At 43.0% G+C, this 18,598-nt stretch overlaps 1 protein-coding gene across 1 annotated transcript in view; it reads left to right on the top strand.

Moving 5' to 3' along the window:
- Nucleotides 1-16,602, top strand: part of sema6d (semaphorin 6D) — a 42,458-nt gene extending 25,856 nt beyond the window's left edge. The window contains 20 exon segments of the mRNA XM_020605838.1: nt 4,327-4,498; nt 5,045-5,156; nt 6,262-6,322; nt 6,531-6,593; nt 6,723-6,824; nt 7,040-7,130; nt 7,359-7,478; nt 7,816-7,904; nt 8,719-8,936; nt 9,041-9,172; nt 9,781-9,936; nt 10,286-10,459; nt 10,802-10,942; nt 11,177-11,254; nt 11,353-11,411; nt 12,001-12,057; nt 12,571-12,753; nt 13,661-13,902; nt 14,023-14,923; nt 14,926-16,602. Of these exon segments, the coding sequence (XP_020461494.1) occupies nt 4,375-4,498; nt 5,045-5,156; nt 6,262-6,322; nt 6,531-6,593; nt 6,723-6,824; nt 7,040-7,130; nt 7,359-7,478; nt 7,816-7,904; nt 8,719-8,936; nt 9,041-9,172; nt 9,781-9,936; nt 10,286-10,459; nt 10,802-10,942; nt 11,177-11,254; nt 11,353-11,411; nt 12,001-12,057; nt 12,571-12,753; nt 13,661-13,902; nt 14,023-14,923; nt 14,926-15,083 (3,261 nt within the window). The 5' untranslated portion in view covers nt 4,327-4,374 and the 3' untranslated portion in view covers nt 15,084-16,602.
- The last annotated feature ends 1,996 nt before the right edge of the window (nt 16,603-18,598 follow it).

Raw genomic sequence — 18,598 nt, forward strand, 5'->3', positions numbered from 1 at the left:
ACAGAAAAGAAACCCAAGAACAGTAAAGAAAGAGCCACAATAGGTGGCATGTAACTGCGAGTGTTGAGGTAATCATTTAAGAAAATTTGACAGCCTTCTGTCTCTATAAATTAAGCTGGTATGCTAAATTAATTTCTTCAAAGGACAAAATGTATGCATTTATCAAATTTTAGTGCCTGGCCAAAATTTTATCTGTGCAGTTTTGTCCAACCAGTAGCTATAGTCCCTTTACAGAAACAGAGAGAGAGCAAATTAGTTTCCAAACTTATGCCAAATGTGCACATTTCCCTGAAAATCTGGGGTGCCTGTGCTCTGTCACAGGGATAGTATAACCCAGTAACTACAAACTTGGAGCATCACAGTCCAATCAGTTCAAACATTTGAGCCATCTGTGGGTTTGTTGACAGCACAGCTGGCTGTTGTGTCTCACTTCACCTCACTTGCCATGGGGTCAGGACTCAGCGACCAGAACGACCACCGTTAACTCCACACTACAGACGGCTGTAACCCTGAAACAACACCATTAAACCATACAGTGAACAGTGTTAACCCTTTACAGCCTTATGGTTGACCTAAACTGTTGCTTGGAAATCAGATCGTTCAGTTCTTAATTATCTGAGTGATAAAAGTTTGACTCTATGTGCAGCACTTGGATTCAAGATGCTTATGGAGTTTGCTTTGTTCCCTCAAAGTCCTTTCCTTTTCATCACCCCAGAACAGCTCTCCTGAATGTAGTTCCACTGACCGGGGGTGGGGCTCTATTGTGTTGACTTGCCTAAAGCCCCTTTTGTTTCTTGATCACACCTGCAGCTCAGCCCCTTTGTGCTCTACTATAGCAGAACTACTGCTGAGAACAGCCTTTCTCCTGTTTCACTCGTCCTCTCATAAAGGTAGAGAAGAAAAGGAGGGAAGCACAGTTTAGGGTGGCACAGCCCTCTCCTGCCAAATCTCTGAAGCAACAAGTCCAACCAAGCCCCTCAGAAGTGATCTTTAAGTAAATAGCATGCGATTAAGAGTAATGATTATTACTGAAGTGGGAAAAGGAGTAGTAATCATTCCTGGGCCTGTGTGGTGGCTCCTCTGATCATCTGGCTGACTCACTCACCTGCATGGCTGCATCTTGATTACTTTCTCAGAGCCGCAGTTGAGAGCTGAGACAACAGCGATTTACGACAGTCATGCATGCATACACATGCATTTAGACATTAGACCATCAGATTTCCTATGCTGTGGGTTTTAAATCTCTGTATGGTGCAACATGGCAAGTTGAGGATTCTCAAGCCATTGTTTTGTTGGGACTACATCCGCCCATCATTCACACACATCTTACAAAATCTCATGCACCACTGTTGTTCGTCATCCTTTTATTAGCCCCAGTTTACTCCCAGTACCTGCAAAAACACATCCATTTGGTGTTTCACTGGAGAAAAGGTTATGGCTAACATATGCCAGTGAAAGCATAGCTAAGAGGAGAATCTGTGTTAATCTGATATTTTAGGCTTGGAACAGTAAATCTTCAGCTGCAACTGCCAGAACTGAGCTACCTTCACCACCAGTAGAAATATTAATCCACCAGACCCCCCCCCTCCTCCCCATGTTTAACACCGTGGGCTTGAGCCAACAACATCAGCAGGGTGGTTGTGTGGTTGTAGGACACTGAAAAGTGTGTAATAACAGAGGCAGAGTGAAGCAAGACTGAATGACACTCCATTGCGTGACAAGCCCAGCATCTCTAGGCTTGTTGAGGCCTATATGTGCATGCACACACATACACACACCCACACAAATGCGCAGTTACACACACACTGGAGGGCAGGAACCAGAGAATGCAAAGGAATAGTCAATAGAAAACATACTGGGTTCACCAGAGATTGAGAAGTAATTTTAGATTGCTGACCTCTGGATGTCTTCTGTTTCTGTTTTACATGAAAGTTTCTGAGGAAAGCCTTTGCCTCTGTAGCATGGCTGTTACCATGCAAGGAATCATAGGTGATTGGAGCTGATCTCCCACCTCTGGCTGGAGCGTTTTTTTCTCCTGAACTGTAAAGAGAGGGAGAGTGGCTGGGTCTGTATGTGTGTGTGTGCTTACAAAGAGGTGATATAGAGCAGGACTCTAAATTCTGACAACCAAGGAAATGATTTACCCGTGAACACAGCCAGGTTTGGGCTAGAAGCACAGCCTCCAGCCTGAATGATAGCACTATAGAATTGAAATGAGAAGCTTGGTTTATTTACTTTTCTTAGCTCCTCTGTTTTTCTGCTGTTGTGCATTTGGTATCTATTTCTGTCTCAGGCTTCTCCGAGAACCTCCGCTATTTATTGCTTGGGTTTTAACACAGCACATTTCTTGCTACGAGAATGTCTGGCTGTGATGCTTTTAAGGAACACCACTGCCTCTCTTTGCAGGGCAGCATCATCACTTCTTATTTAGTTTAAGTTGCTGACAGTTGTTCTTCAGTATAGACTTGGGAGCTTGACTGCATAGATCTGTGGATTGTTTGTGTCCAGAGATTCCTTTGTATTTAATTTAGACTATAGTGAATGCTTAAGCATCATTAATGTTTGCGGTTACAGGGAGGGAAAGCAATTTTTGGCCCCTATACAATATTTCAATTTTGTGAAAACATCAAACCCGTAATTTAACTATTAAGTGGACTAATTGAGATGAAGTGCTGTCTCGTCCAGGCCTTGCGTTACTCAGTCATAATGACATTGCTCTTTCACAGGCCTAGGTATCCCACAGAGTACTGAATGGCCATGATTACACACGGCTGACGACTAAAACACACTGGCATTATTCTGACTCCATCTCACCACCACTTTCATTCTTTTTAGAGGCATATCATTAACTGTTAAGGCCAAAACTGCACTATTAGTGCCCGGAAAAAAATACTGCACACTTTATGTCAGCATATAAACATAAAGGCTGTTTGGCCAGTGTATATGTTAGGTAATCCACACACAATGACAAAAGGCTGACATGCAATATATATCATAAATTATTGTCCCGTTATCACCTTACACTACCTCGCATTTAACAACCATGTGTGTTATAATCCATTTACTTGACAACCATGTCTATTATGGATCTTTTAGTGCTAAACTAAGTGTTTAAATAGAGCCAGTTGACAAATAAAAGGAAAATCCAACATAAAGAGCCTTAATAAGTTGTTGGGCCACCACATTAGGATTTACAGTTACAAAGTACTCACATGGCTACAGTGATGTGGTAAAGTCCATAGATCGCCTTTGCTGGCTGCTGATCTCCCGTGCTTCCTGTGTGGATCAATCAAAGCACTAATGGCTTGGCAGGCAGGGCTCACAGACAGCACTGGAGCAGGTGTGCTCTGGGGCTAATTGAAAAATGAATCAATACTGTGTGTGCGTTTGTGCATGCATACATTTGTCAGCCTTTGCATTACACTATTTGAAAGAGTGATTATGGATGTGCAACCATATGTGTGTGTGTATCACGGTGTGCTCCCAGCTAATCCATCCCTGTGCCTATGTGACGTCTCCCAGTAAACTGTTTATATCCGTTCAGGCTTTGCCTGCATGAATAATTTGTTTGCCTTATAAATATTTGAATGTACACCAATCATTAATATGCACAGACACAGCCTGTCTCTAAAGCACTCCTCCACACACTTACATACACACTAAACCCTTGCCACTCCCACAATAAATTACCAGTGTAGCTGCCTGAGTATCATATCTATAATCACATGCTGTACAAACTATATGCACAAAGAATTACAACTATGTCAAAGCAACTACTCCACGAGTTATGACATTAATATGAGTGAATCACTGCTTTACAGTAACATGCACTGGCCCCAAGGAAAGGCTGGAGAAATAACGGCGCCAACAGAAGTCCACTAAAGTCAGAGCAATGGCTAAACTAAAGAAGTTTAAAAATGCTGATTAGTGTTGAGGCTGGCCCCAGGACAAACCAATTGAAGCACAGATGTACAGACACAGTAGGCTTGCCACGTTTCTAACAGAGTGGACTTCCGCTGCACTCACACATCGAGACACCCCACCAGTCAGCTGGCTGACCTTCCCTTAGACAGCAGATGCAGAGAGAGGTACAGGGGAAATGCCAAGCACTGCCACTGAGAGTGCAGTCATCAATAAGCCAGAAAAGGTGTTATGTGTAAATTATTAGTGTATTTTACTAACACGGTGAGCACTGACAAGACTTTTTGCATTGTTCTGATTTTGAGAAGAGGCCCAGATTTGGCTCATTGCAGCGTTAGGTTAAATACAGTATAACATGTACAACATGTAAAGCAACAAAAGCATGCATTTTGTATGTATTTCCAGGTAACATCTCCACTAGTGTGAAACAGGAAGTGTCGTCTGTGCGCAGCCATGGGCCAGAGAGCTGCGCTTCTGTTCAGTGAGCTGCTGCTGCTGCTGCTGACAGCCTCACGCACTCTCCTCGCAGTCAGCTTCCCTGAGGATATTGTACCCCTCGATGTTGTTGATGCACACTGTGAGTATACGCATGCAGCTCAACTCAGCAGAGAAGGCTAGAAATGAAAATTACTGCACCTCAACCAGTCTCCCTTATATACACTTCAGCCGCTATTTTTTTAGGCATAATACTCATAGAATAAAGACAAATACTGGAAGCCTCGTTTTAGTCAGGTCAGCAGTTCAGACACTAGCATGCTATAAACATGGTAATAAAATCAATCTGCTGTATAGCCAGTTGTAGCATTAAGTGGATTTCATTTTCATCTCTCTGATGTACTGAAAGAACAGAGGTTTGCTGACATAAGCAGCCACTATCTAACACACAAGCACAGCACAATGACACACAGATGTAATTATACAAAAGCTATGGTTGATGCAGTGTTTGCACTGTGCCATTACCTTCACTGCAGGACGATTTGTACAAAGCGCAAACACAGAAAGTCTAATCAGTACAATTAAGTTAAATGTAGCAAGAAGTGACTGGTTTATCCGTGCACAAGTGTTTACTTTCACCGCAAGTTTCCAGAATAATAGTATATGTGCATATGTGATGTTTTTACAGTTTCACGGAGGTACCCTGTGTTCAGAGGCAGGCCCTCTGGCAACGAGTCACAGCATCGCCTTGATTTTCAGCTGATGACCAAGATACAGGACACTCTGTTCATCGCTGGCAGGTAAACACAACACACACACATCTCTTACTTTCTCTTTCACACATCCCCTACACCAATAAAGTCAGTCACTCCTTGGTAGGTAAACAGTGGCATAAGGGGGGAAAAGCTCTTAGTGTTATTGAATCTGTGGCTTCTAGCCCTGAGTCTGATATATTCAGGCTGTATTGATTCAGGAAAGGCGTCTATCATCCTGGCTTGACGCTTTGTCAGGAATTTCTTGGCACCTTTACATGCCTTCTTGGTATTTATGGGCACTAGGATTAATCTGACCGCCAGGACTAATATTGTAGCAGGAAATCATTTCGACTTCTACAGTATAAAAGTCACACCTCTGAAGCCCCTATAATCTCCAGCATATGCATCACTGTTGTCAGCTTGATCCTCCTATTGTCAGTTTGGGGTATTCACATGATTTTACTTAAAGTGACCAAAACATTGTTCTCTAATGATCGATACAATTTGGTTCCCATTGTTTTCATTTGCATATTTAATGAGCTGTTATCAAAACAATACGTTGTCATGTAAAATGATATGCAGAGAGGATATTCAAGTTTTTATGAAAAAAGCAATAGAGGTTCATGCAGACATTTGAATGAGTTATATGTTAAACTCATCGCTTTCAGTTTTTAAGAAAAAGAGTTTAAACCAGTTTTCCTAAAATTTTATATTACCACAAACCAAAAACCTATGGGTTCCCCACTACAAGAGGAGGTTGAAACCAGTTAATGCAGTTAATGAGGTCCTCTAATGACATGAACAGCTTATAAAATATTGTCATAATGGAAAATAAATATAAAAATTAAACATTGCAAATGAGCTGCACATTATGCACCAGAGTCCCTCAAAAAATGTGGCAATCAAGAGATGGCTAAATCATGATCTGGTTGTATTGAAAATGGGTATTTTTAAATTAAGACTTGAATTAGTTTGTAATCAAAATGTTAACCTTTAATTCATATTTAAACTAAACATTGATATAGCCCCATGACTTTTATTTCCAAAACAGAAACACTGAAAATGATGAGCCTTGATTATATTTTATATTAGCGTATTGCTAGTTGTGTTGTGTCACTGAGCTGTATGTTTTGTTGCTGTCACTCCACAGAGATCAGGTGTACCTAGTCAGTCTGAGAGAATCCTACAGGAATGAGATCATTCCTTACCGGGTAAGATTCTCGCCACAAGCTGCTCTCTCAATCCACAAACACTAAAAGGGCTCCATAGAAAACACGGAGCCATTCATCACAAAGTGGACAGCTTGTAAAATGAGAGTGGAACAGGGTGGACTGTGCGTGCGTGTGCATGAGTGTGAAAGTGTACGTGTGTGTTTAGCGTGCTGTGGATGTGTCTAATGCTCCGTGTTGATTTTTCCAGAAGCTAACATGGCGATCGGGCCAAACTGACAGAGAGATGTGTGCTGTCAAGGGAAAACACAGGGTATGTAGAAGAAACTCATTCACCTTGCACATTTTGTTTAATATTCCACTGCGCGGACAGAGATTTAAACTGAGCAGAGAAGCTGGCTGCCTCCCAAAACACTGGCCTGTGGTGTTTGACTGTTTTCAGGATGAGTGCCACAATTTCATCAAAGTACTAGTTCCCAGAAACGATGACCTGGTGTTCATCTGTGGTACCAACAGCTTCAATCCCACGTGCAGATACTACAGGGTCAGTATCCGGTGCCAGAGCCTGCCACAGCGCTTTCACAAAATCTTGACTAGCATTGTGTAAATGTCCTTAACTTAATTTGGATTTTTAAATAAATCTGACTGGACTCCTTTGACTGACTCATGTATGCGCTGGTGTTTCTATGCGTGTTTGTTTTCTCTGTGTCCCTTGGCAAACCTCCTTAAATGTGTGGGTGATTGTTGTGTTCCCTTCAGCTGGATAACCTCGAGTTAGATGGGGAGGAGATCAATGGACTGGCACGGTGCCCATTTGACTCCAAGCAAACCAACGTTGCCCTTTTCGCTGGTAAGGGTCAAACGTACACCCACTCACACACATAGTTAATCTTGCTGAAGAAGAACTAATGTGTTCCTCCTTATGCTCTCATTATCGCCTCTGTCTCTTTGCCACAGTAAAACTGCGCCTGCAGCGCTAACAACCCAGCCAATTAAGCCTTATAAAAGAAGAGAAACAACCAGCATTAGAGCACTGTAGCCTAGTTTTTAGTCACTCTGCTCCTTGTTTTTTTTTTAGAAGGGAAGCTGTATTCGGCAACTGTAGCTGACTTCCAGGCCAGTGATTCTGTCATCTATCGCAGTATGGGTGATGGATCAGCCTTGAGGACTATCAAATATGACTCCAAATGGCTGAAAGGTAAGTGACTAGCTCTCCATCACTTTCAGACTTTATTTCTCTCTCACCTTGCTTTCCTGGAGGTACATGTGTCTACCTGCCACCTAGCTTAATACCCATGGTGCCTTTACATGGTGAATGTATGTATGTGCTGTCAGGGCTGTGTTTGGCGTGATAAAGAGCTCTCCTGCTTTGCCAAGATCCATGGGGATATGGTCTGTTCTCTCTCAGGCAATCTAGGTCACCACCAGTCATATACCGCCTTGTACAAATCCCTGAAATATTCAACATGCACAGTAGTGGTGACGGTGCAGAAATACACTTCAACGCTCTGCCTCTGTCTCTCTCTCTCTCGCAGAACCTCATTTCCTGCATGCCGCAGAGTATGGGAATTATGTGTACTTTTTCTACCGAGAGATTGCAGTGGAGCACAGCAATCTGGGCAAGGTAAGACAGTGCACCTGCCATTTATAATGCATTGCGTATTTCACCCAGATACAAAGATGCAAGGCTTTATCCAAAAAAAGCTTACATTTCCCTCAGAGAATGCATTTCTAGCACAAATGGCCTTAGTGGTAATGAGGCCCATTCAGGCGATGACATCGTATTAGACTACACGAGGAATTTCAGCAGCCAGTGTTTATTGGGAGTGTTCTACTAATGTAAAGCCATTACAGAGTGAGAGGAATTGTCTCCTGGAGATTGTGCACTCTGTGAATGTCCCTCTCTGTGACACACACACATGCCCAGGGCATTAGGATGTTTCATGTTAGAGGCCAACTTCAGACTTGACCATGCTTCATCCCTGAGCCGGTGTGGCTGAGACACAGGAAGCCAGCACCCTCCATCAGCCACCAACTAATGAATATTTCAATCCTACTAATGCTGGGGTGACACCTGGCCTCTGATGGAGGTTTGCACCAGTAAATTATTAAAACTGTCTAAGCCAACTGCTTCACACACTTAATTTATACTCTAAGCCTTGGTAATATGTGCAATCAAATATGCATTCATGGTGCTGCATTAGGTCAGTCATGGCCAAAGAATGTGTTCTCTAAATGTTTGTTCCAGTCAGAAGGCACAATCTTCACACACAGACTCAAAGTTGAGACCATGTGTTTGTTAAGATGCGTGTGCTGAGCTGCTACAGGATGGAGAGATGCATTATTCAACACGCTGAAGTGTTTTTAGTGACAGTCACTCAGCTGCTTTCTTTTTTCATCCATTTTTGTCTCCTCTCTTAAACTCCTGCTCCTTGCAGGTTGTGTATTCCCGTGTGGCCCGGATCTGTAAGAATGACGTTGGTGGGTCACAGCGGGTGCTGGAGAAGCACTGGACATCTTTTGTGAAGGCAAGGCTGAACTGCTCTGTGCCAGGGGAGTCCTTCTTTTACTTCGATGTGCTTCAGTCCATCACTGACATCATCAACATCAACGGAGTTCCCTCGGTGGTGGGTGTGTTTACCACACAGATGAACAGGTGAGCCACGGATGCTGTTAGTTGTTGATTGAACCAGTGCAGAGGACAGAAATAAGACATGTAGAAGTCAAGCATGGACATTACATTACTATTTTTCCCCACAGTATCCCAGGGTCAGCAGTGTGTGCTTTCTCCATGGCTGACATAGAGAAAGTATTTTCAGGCCGGTTCAAAGAGCAGAAGACTCCCGACTCTGTGTGGACTCCATTTTCAGAGGAGAAGCTGCCCAAACCTCGGTAAGAATTTAACACTTCCATCCCTCAGAGCAGACGCAAAAAGGAAAAAGCTAGCATCAAAATACAAGAGGGCTTTAGCCTACAATTTTAGATTTAAAAATGGCTTTAATCTGAGAAGGTGGCACTTAAATTAGCAGTAGGTTATCACCTGTCATGTTCTCTGTTTCTTAACCCCCTTTTAGTCCAGGTTAAGCCCAATGAATCCAAATCTTTTTTCACTAGGAAGGGACCAGGTTATTATCGTTGACCCAGTGCACACATTAACCATCTGCTGATGATTAAATAATTAATTTGGCCTAATTAGACATGTTGCATATTTAACCTGTTTACAGTCAGCACCTATATTTGTAGCTATGCCATGTGTCCAAAACACACAGTGCATCATTACCTCAGTAAATCATTGATGGACGATAACCATGCATATGTATATTTTATGTTTCCAGCTGAGGCCTTTTTGTGATCCTAATAAGCACCTGCTGCTCTCCCCCCACTTTCTCACTGCACTTTCCATCCATTTCAATGCACGTTATTATTACTCCCTGGTGTGTAATCGTATAGGCTGATGTTTGACCTTTTGCCCTCTGTTCATGTGCACCCTTCCATCCTAGACCCGGGTGCTGTGCAGGTCATGGTCCAGCTGCGTCCTTTAAGAGCTCCATTGAGTTCCCAGATGATACCCTGCAGTTTATTAAGTCCCACCCCCTCATGGACACAGCTGTGCCGTCCATTGGGGATGAGCCTTGGTTCACTAGGACACGCGTCAGGTAAATGGAGGAGTACCTGAGGACCGGGTATCTATGCCCTTGCTAATGCAGTGCCTGAGTTTTGGAACTGATGTTTTTTAATACCTTAGTTTGAGGAATATAAACCTTTTTTTTTTTTACAAAGTTCATTTGCATTTGACAAAATATACTAAACTGCTCAAATCCTATCAGTATTTAATCATAGGGAGCTCTACAAGAACTTTCCTGAAATAAAAGTAAATTAAGTAAAAAAAATGTCTGACCTTTAGTAACTCAAGAGTCACTGATTTATGTATACAAATGGCCTTTCCTATTCTGAATGGGATAACCCCTATTCTGATTAACACATGCCTCTGTGCTGTGTGTGAAGGTACAGGCTGACAGCACTGGCTGTGGACAATGAAGCAAGACCCCACAAAAACTACACAGTGGTGTTCATCGGGGCTGAGTCGGGCGTTGTCCTCAAAGTTTTGGCCAAGACCACATCTGTGTCCTTTAATGACAGCCTGCTTCTGGAGGAGATAGACGTCTTCAACAGGGCCAAGTAGGGATACATGTGCTTTTCACGCTCTCTCTGTCAACCTGTTCTCTTTTTCACCTCCCCTTCTCTCTTCTGGTTGAGGTTTCAGTGAAGCTTCCTGCCACAGGTGACAGTGTCTGTCTACTTTGTGTGCATGCACAGTACGTGTGTAATTGACTTTTTTGTAGCCTATTCAGGGATGCAAACACATTATTGCTGTGTGTCAGAGGTTAAAATCCTGTTTTACTGTGAGAAAAGGCTCTATGTGACTTCTCCACCTAACAAGTGATTAAATCTACTGAGGCTGACACAGCAGACAGCCTTATCTGATGAACCTCTGATCAGGTTTCTGGCTTCCCTTTCCAGGTGCCTGTCTAACCGTGAGGATGACAAGCGTGTCCTCTCGCTGCACGTGGACAAAGATACGCACAGCCTGTATGTTGCTTTTTCAAGCTGTGTCATCCGTATTCCCCTGAGTCGCTGTGAAAGGCATTCTTCCTGCCAAAAGTAAGTGATGTACTAATGTATACATAGGGAGTTAAAATGTGCCTGGTACAGTCAGCCACCAGTTTATATCTTTTATTGTTTTGTTTTTCAGTTAAATGTCATAAAGGGTATGATAACATCTTACCCCATATAGTTTGTGGTTAATGTTCACTCAGACACAAATGATTACAGTGCACTTTCCAGAATGATTAAACCCGGTGTTCTGATGGTGTGTTTGTGATCGTGTGGCACCAGGTCCTGCATTGCATCTAGGGATCCTTACTGTGGCTGGAAGCCTCATGGAGTCTGTGAGAGGATACAGCCTGATGTTCTGTGAGTTCAAGCCCCAGCAGCAATATAAAGTGCAAATAGTACAGATGAGAACGTTCTGATTAATCTCTCTGTCTACCTCCCTTTCCCCCTCATTTCAGGTCAGGATATGAGCAGGATGTTGAATTTGGAAAAACTGCCCACCTGGGAGACTGTCACGGTACAAATCTCATCTTCATGCCATGCCATCATCCTCAGACACCTACATTTACACACAATGATATACACATGCACAGACGCTGATACACATGTACGCAGATGGCACGCAAACTCATCTCCACACACCATGAGCCTGCACACTCACACCAGTAACCACTCCAGTAACGTGCCCCGACATAAATCTATGTACAGTATTAACACACACATTTACATACAGTACATGGCCACCTGTAACTAATGCTGTCTGCGAGGCAGAACCATGGACATGTACAATTAGGGGTCATGTTAAGTTGGTTCAAATGGTTCAGATATAAAATGGCCAGAAAATGTGCCTTTACTGATTTTACTTTAAAACCTCCATACATTCATTTATACCAACTAAACATGACCCAGGCTGAACCTCAGTATTGATCAGAACCAGAGGGCCTCCAGTGACTCCAGTGAGAAAAAGACACTGCTAGTGAGTGCTTTATATCATCACTGTTAAACCAACTAAACTGCACTCTTAGTGTCTCCTAGCGATTTCATTTTTTTTAGTTTCATCTTCTGAATTCCCTTATACTGATTGCTTGTCCTCTTAATTCTTTTAGCGTTTTTGGGCACTACTTCAGCGCCAGATTACAAATCATTTGGTGACCCTACCTCTGGTTAGTTTGATCTTTTACTCAAATGGTTTCTTTCCTTGAGTTCAGCATCTTCAACCCTGTCTTTCCACCACTGCCACTGTTCATCTTTTCTTACCAAACACCTCTTGAATGCTAATGTGTCACCTTCTCCATTTTTACCATACACACAACAAATCCACAAGATGACATCGGTGCTCTATCCCAGCACAGATTCACTTCCTCCTTTTCACTTACCACTTCCTGTTCCAGTCTCTCCTCTCTCTTGCATGCCCACCTACATCCCTTGGCATCCTTACTGTTGTGTACCAACTCCTCTTTGCTCCTCAGTATCCTCTTTTCTCCCCTTCCAAATTATTTAAACAAACAGCAAAAATGTACTTTCATTGCTCTGTGAGTGTGAAAACACTTTCTTTTGTTAAAGGTTAACTGCTACCTTTTTGGACACTAATCTTCAAAATTATCCACTGTCTGCTAACCAGGATTATGCTTTACCCACATCTGCACAGTTTGTTAACAATTTGTTTGTCACCACAGACATGGAGTTTTCATCAGTGCCAGTCACTATCCTGCCCAGTGGGCCCATACACCCCCCAGTACTCATACCCACTCAGAGCCCCACTTCTGGGCCTGGTCCAGAGCTCTACGGCTCAGGCTTTGTGCTGCAGGATGACCCAGCCACCTCCCATTCTTTAGACTCTATCCCAGGGGGCCAAGAGGGTAAGGCCCAAAGGGAGGCAGCCAGCATGCTACCTCTTTTGATAGCTGCCAACAACTTTCACAAAGCCACACAAACCTGATTCCACACATAGGCTCACATATGCAAACACACACATGCACACCATGGCAGCTGGCAGATTTTAATTTAGTCTTTTTTCTTAATTTTTGTTGCTGTACATTATGTTTTCTTGTTACCATTGTTCTCTTTCATTTAAATTGGAAATGTGTATGTTCTTCCTTTCTTTTACATTTTTTTATTCCCAGTTTTCTAATCATTAAATCTTTTACCTAGTGTTCTCATATTGTTTCTTTAAAATCTTTTGTTTGGTACCTCCTCTCTCAGCCAACATAGTTTTTAGCTGTGTTTAACTGTAGTAACAGTTCTAGCAAGTTTACTGTGGCTGGTAGATAATTGACTGGGCCTGCTCTGCCACATAACTACTGTGGCCGCATGGTGGATGACTAACTCTTTCAATGTCTGTGGTTACTAACAAACCTCTAGTAGAGCAGTAGCTATATCAACACCTGTGAGCTTTCCTCTGACAGACTTCCTGGTGGTTGATATCTTGTGCAAAAATATTTATTTGGCTCTCTGTCTCAGATAAGACTGCAGTTCTAACCCTTTGGTACTGGTTAAATGCATGCCAAAAGGCCTCTAGTGCAATGTGGCTTAAGGCAACGCCTTAAATCTTTCATTCTGAACTGACAGAGTGCTGCTTCTTACAGGTGGGGAAATGGATGTGGGTACCTAACAGCTTCTTCACCGTAGATGTGAAAGCAGAAATTCGTGCATGGCTGTGTTTACACACAAGCATGTACATTTCTGCTGTTGAGTGGGGAGGGACGCTTCACTAAGCACTTTGACTCTTTCCACCAGGGGGTTAACCAATGTCTTACTGTTTTGTAGGTATGTGGGATATTCAAGCAGGTGAGACCAACCAGATGGTCCACATGAACATCCTCATCACCTGCGTGTTTGCTGCTTTTCTCATGGGTGCTCTCCTGGCTGGTCTGATTGTTTTCTGCTACCGAGACTCATTCCTCCGTAAGCCAAGACATGTTCACAAGGATGCAGAGTCTGCACCCTCTTGCTCTGACTCCACTGGAAGCTTTGTAAAACTCAATGGCCTCTTTGACAGTCCTGTAAAGGTACAGTCATAAAAGAAAAAGCTCCAATGCTGTATCAAAAGACATTTCTGCAGAGAAGTGATTGAACAAGATGTGAAACTGTCTAATCTTACTCTTTTGACTTTATTGTCACATTCTTAGGAGTACCAAACCAACATCGATTCTCCCAAGCTGTACACCAACCTGCTGAGCAATGGCAAAGACCTGAATACACCAAACAGTGACACCAAGACCATAATCATGCGGGATGGCTGTCAGCCCCCTGAACTGGCTGCCCTGCCTACACCTGAGTCCACTCCTGTACTTCAGCAGAAAGGCCTGCAGCCCATCAAAAACCAATGGGAGAGGGCTCATGGGAAGGTCAATGGGTCCCGGAAAGAGTCCAACTCATTAGCCAGGAGTCCTCAGTTCCTTCCTTCTTCTCCTGCTCCTTCTAACTCTAACTCCAACTCCCACCACTCTCACTTGGGACACTCCCACATTCCTAGTGCGGTCGTCCTGCCCAACGCCACACATGATCACTCTAACCTTGAAAATGGTGATGATACACTGCCACATGCATCTGAAAAGAAGCTGAAGAATCCAGAATCTAAGGGAACTAGGAAAGACCAGAAGAGGTCTGTGGATGCCAGAAATACTCTAAATGATCTTTTAAAACACCTCAATGACTCTGTGGCCAATCCCAAGGCTATTCTTCAAGAGGGATCAGGGCCCCGCCCAAGGCAGCATCTCACACTGGAGCCCATGGAGGAACTAACTGAACTACCTCCCAAGGTGCCCAGCCGTGAGGCTTCCCTGTACTCTCCCTCCTCCTCCCTGCCGAGGCATAGCCCCACCAAGAGGGTTGATGTGCCCATTCCCACTGCTCCCAGCACTCCAACGGGCAGTCTGAGCATGGGAGGCACCCTGGAGAGACAACGAGGGGGCTACCAACTCCACCGGAGTGCCTCACATAGGCACTCCTTATCCACCTCACCAAATGGGGTAACCATGGGGGTATCTGTGTCTCGCCAGCACAGTATGAACAGAGGGGGTTACATGCCCCCAACACCCCCCTCCAGAGCAGCTACAGTGGGCATGGCTCACTCCCTCGCACAGGGCTCAAACGGACCCCGTCGCTAAAGCCAGATGTGCCCCCTAAACCTAATGGGTTTTCACCACAGACTTCACAGATGCGAGTGGTCAATAAGTACAGTTACTAAAAGAGCATGGGCACATTTGGGTGAGCTCTTGGCCTTGACTGTACAACTTTGAGTCCTGAGGGCTTGGGGGGACTATAGATGTGGCAGGGCCTAGTGTGTGTTTGTGTATCGGCTTGAGGTGTGTTCCCCCTTTAATAAATATGCACATTTACTCACACTATAAAAAGGGAAAATCACACAAGTGGCCAAAGATACCCCTTGGAGCTTTTTCGCTCCCTACGTCTCCATCCACCTCATGGTAGCCACAAGATGAACTGTGGACAGTGGTGAATCTGCTGGGCTTGGGTGTCACCTGTTCCCATATTAGGTTCAAGGTTTAGGACTCCAGCAGGGGCCGCTACGGCATCTCCTCATGTGTTACCAGGTCAAAAACAGTGGAATACTTGAAGAATGGGTCTCATTGTCACTGCCCTTGAGCACTGTCTTCCCGCTAATGTGAACTGAACAGAGAACAGAGGTAGACAAACCTTTGTTAGTAAGATGGTTAGGGGCAGAGGAGGAAAATCAATAGTCACAGTGTGTGTGTTGCCTAAGATACACATGACCACAAACATCTGAATCAAATAGCAAGCAAACAGAGAAAGAGTGCAAATGATTATGTTTGTGTATGTGTGTAAGTTGACTGGAAAGCAGGTTTGTGCAAAGACAGCGCACATATTAGGGATTCACACTTGGTCATCAAGAAAGGTGCTACATGCCAGAGGATGCATCTTAAGACCTGTTTAAAACCCAAGTTACTGTCTTTCATTTCAACAAAAATATCTGTTATTATTCGAACCCATCTGAACTAAGCTGAAACCGTTTTTTTTGTGATTCTGGTAATTTTGTTAGGCTGAGGTTTAGTTGGTCATGCTGGATGAATACTGGGACAAAAACTTGCTGGGAAATTTTATTTAGTACATTTGCTGCTATTGATTTTAAACAGCTATGTAATAACATGCTCACACACAATCAGATGAGATTTGATCTTCATCAAAATCACAAATATCAACAAACACAACACTTTTAAGATGATAAAACACAAACAGTCATGATACTTCATGTCTTTATTGAACACACCCATTAAACATACAAAGTGATGGTGGAAAAACATAATGTCAACACAAGGCTTCTGATGTCATTAAACGTTAACTGGAGTCTGGTGTTAGCAAACCTGGAGTTCAATCAATGAAACAAGATCAGAGGTGTGGTTTAGAACTACCTTGACTTATGAAAACATCCAAACAGTGTCAGTATGCTATTTGCAAGCAGCATCAGCTGATGTGAGCCATGCCTCCTAAAAAGATCTCAGAAGACCTACGATCAAGACTTCTTGATTTGCATGTTGCTGGAACAGAGTCATCTCAAAGACCTTGGATATTCATCAGTCCAGTGTTAGACATGCTGTCTATAAATGGAGACAATTTGGTACTGTGGCTACTCTCCATAAAAGTGGGTAACCAGCCAAGATCACTCTAAAGGCACAATGTAGAATGCTCATTGGTTAAAAAAAAAAAAAAAAAAAAGAACCCTAGAGAAACAGCTACATTCTTGAAGCATTCATTGGAGTTGGTTAACATCACTGTTCATGACTCAACCATATGCAAAATATTGAACAGGCATGGTATTCATGGCAGGACACCATAGAGGAAGGAGAAAGCCATTGCTCCCCCAAATCAACATTCAGCATGCCTGAAGTTTGCCAAAAACGACCTTGACACTCTACTCAGGAAAATGTCCTGTGGACAGATGAAATGAAGGTAGAATTGTTTGGGAAGAACACACCGCACTATGTATGGTGTAAAACCAGAACTGTGTACCAACATGAAAATGTCATCCCAACAGTGAACAGACTATCACAATTTAAGCCTCCTTTGCTGCTTGTGGACCGGGACCACTTGCCATTGTGGTAAATGGTTTTATACTTGTATAGCACTTTTCTATGCTATATAGCACACTCAAAGTGCTTTTACACTACTTGACCATTCACACTCACACATTCACACACCGGGAGCAACTGAGGGTTCAGTGTCTTGCTCAGGGACACTCCAACATGTTGACTGGACAAGCCAGGAATCAAACCTTTAACCCTCCGGTTAGGAAATGACCCACTCTACCTCCTGATCCACAGCCACCCCCATTGTAGAGGGGAAACTTAATTCCCAAGTTTATCAAAGTATCTTACAGGATGATGTCAGGGTGGCTGTCTGCAAGCTGAAGCTCAGAACAACCTGGGTGATGCAGCAGGACGATGACCCTAAACATCGAACTAAATCTACTACAGAATAGCTTTAAAGACACCAAGTCCACCTTTTGGAGTGGCTCAGTCAGAGCCCAGACCTCAGCCCAATAGAGATGCTGTGGAATGACCTCAAGAGAGCCGTTCACACCAGACATCCTAAGAATATGGCTGAGCTGAAGCAGTTCTGTAAGAAAGAATGGTCCAAACTTCATCCTTAACACTGTGCAGGTCTAATCTACAGCTACAGGAAGTGCTTGCTTGAGGTTATTGCTGCCAAAGGTGGTTCAGCCAGTTATTAGAAGACCGCTGCCATTATTTTTTCCACTATCACTTTGTATATGAGCTCATGACTGTTTGTGTTTTATCAGTTTAGAAATATTGTGTTTGTTGATATGTGTGATTTGGGTGAAGATCAGATCACATTTCATGAACAATTTATGCAGAAAGCCAGGAAATTGCAAATGGTGCCATTACTTGTAAGTCTTTGTCTTGGATAGCCCCTGATAAGGATGTGCACATCTGCTTGTGTGTGAGCATGTGTATTATATAGCTGACAGAAGCCATGTAATACCATTTTTGGCAACCAAAAATACTGTTAAAACTGATACATGGAAAGAGTTGCTTCTCTCCAGGACTGAAACCCCTCCTGAGCTCTACTGCCCCTTTGTAGGAATTATACTGGTGGTTCAAGAGGACTTCTTTCCTTATGTAGCAATGGTATTAAGAAAAAAAAACACATTTCTCATTACATTCTATAAATAGTTTGAACAAAATGATTTACATGTTTAATGTCTTAATGTTGTTGTTTTTTTAATAATTTACCATATGACACTAAAGCAACACCAATAGTTTAGTCTATGAAAAGACTGAATTCATTTCAGGGCACATCTGTTCCGTTAAATCCATGTGTCCTTTAATAGAAGAACACTAGAATTTTCCTCCTACATTAATCCTATTCGAGGTATATCAAACTGACTATAGAACAATACATGGATGTAACATCTCTGTCATCTCTCATGCTAGTTGTGCAGCGCCCTGTTCCCTGAGCAGCTTTCCTGTGAGTGGCCAGTGTACAATCAACACAACTTTACAATGTGTCCAAATGAGTCATGCTGGGAATGACCAGGTCCTGTATATACTTAAATACTATAAATAAGGATTATGAATATTTTTAGGCAAGTGAACCTGAATCTGTGCATTGCGTGCCTTATTCACAAAATGAACTACTACATTATAGAATATTGGCAATGTGAATTGGTCCTCTGTATGTTATTGTCATATACTATGTAGACAA

This window comes from Monopterus albus, unplaced genomic scaffold (genome assembly GCF_001952655.1).
Source record: "Monopterus albus unplaced genomic scaffold, M_albus_1.0 scaffold72.1, whole genome shotgun sequence".
NCBI lineage: Eukaryota > Metazoa > Chordata > Actinopteri > Synbranchiformes > Synbranchidae > Monopterus > Monopterus albus.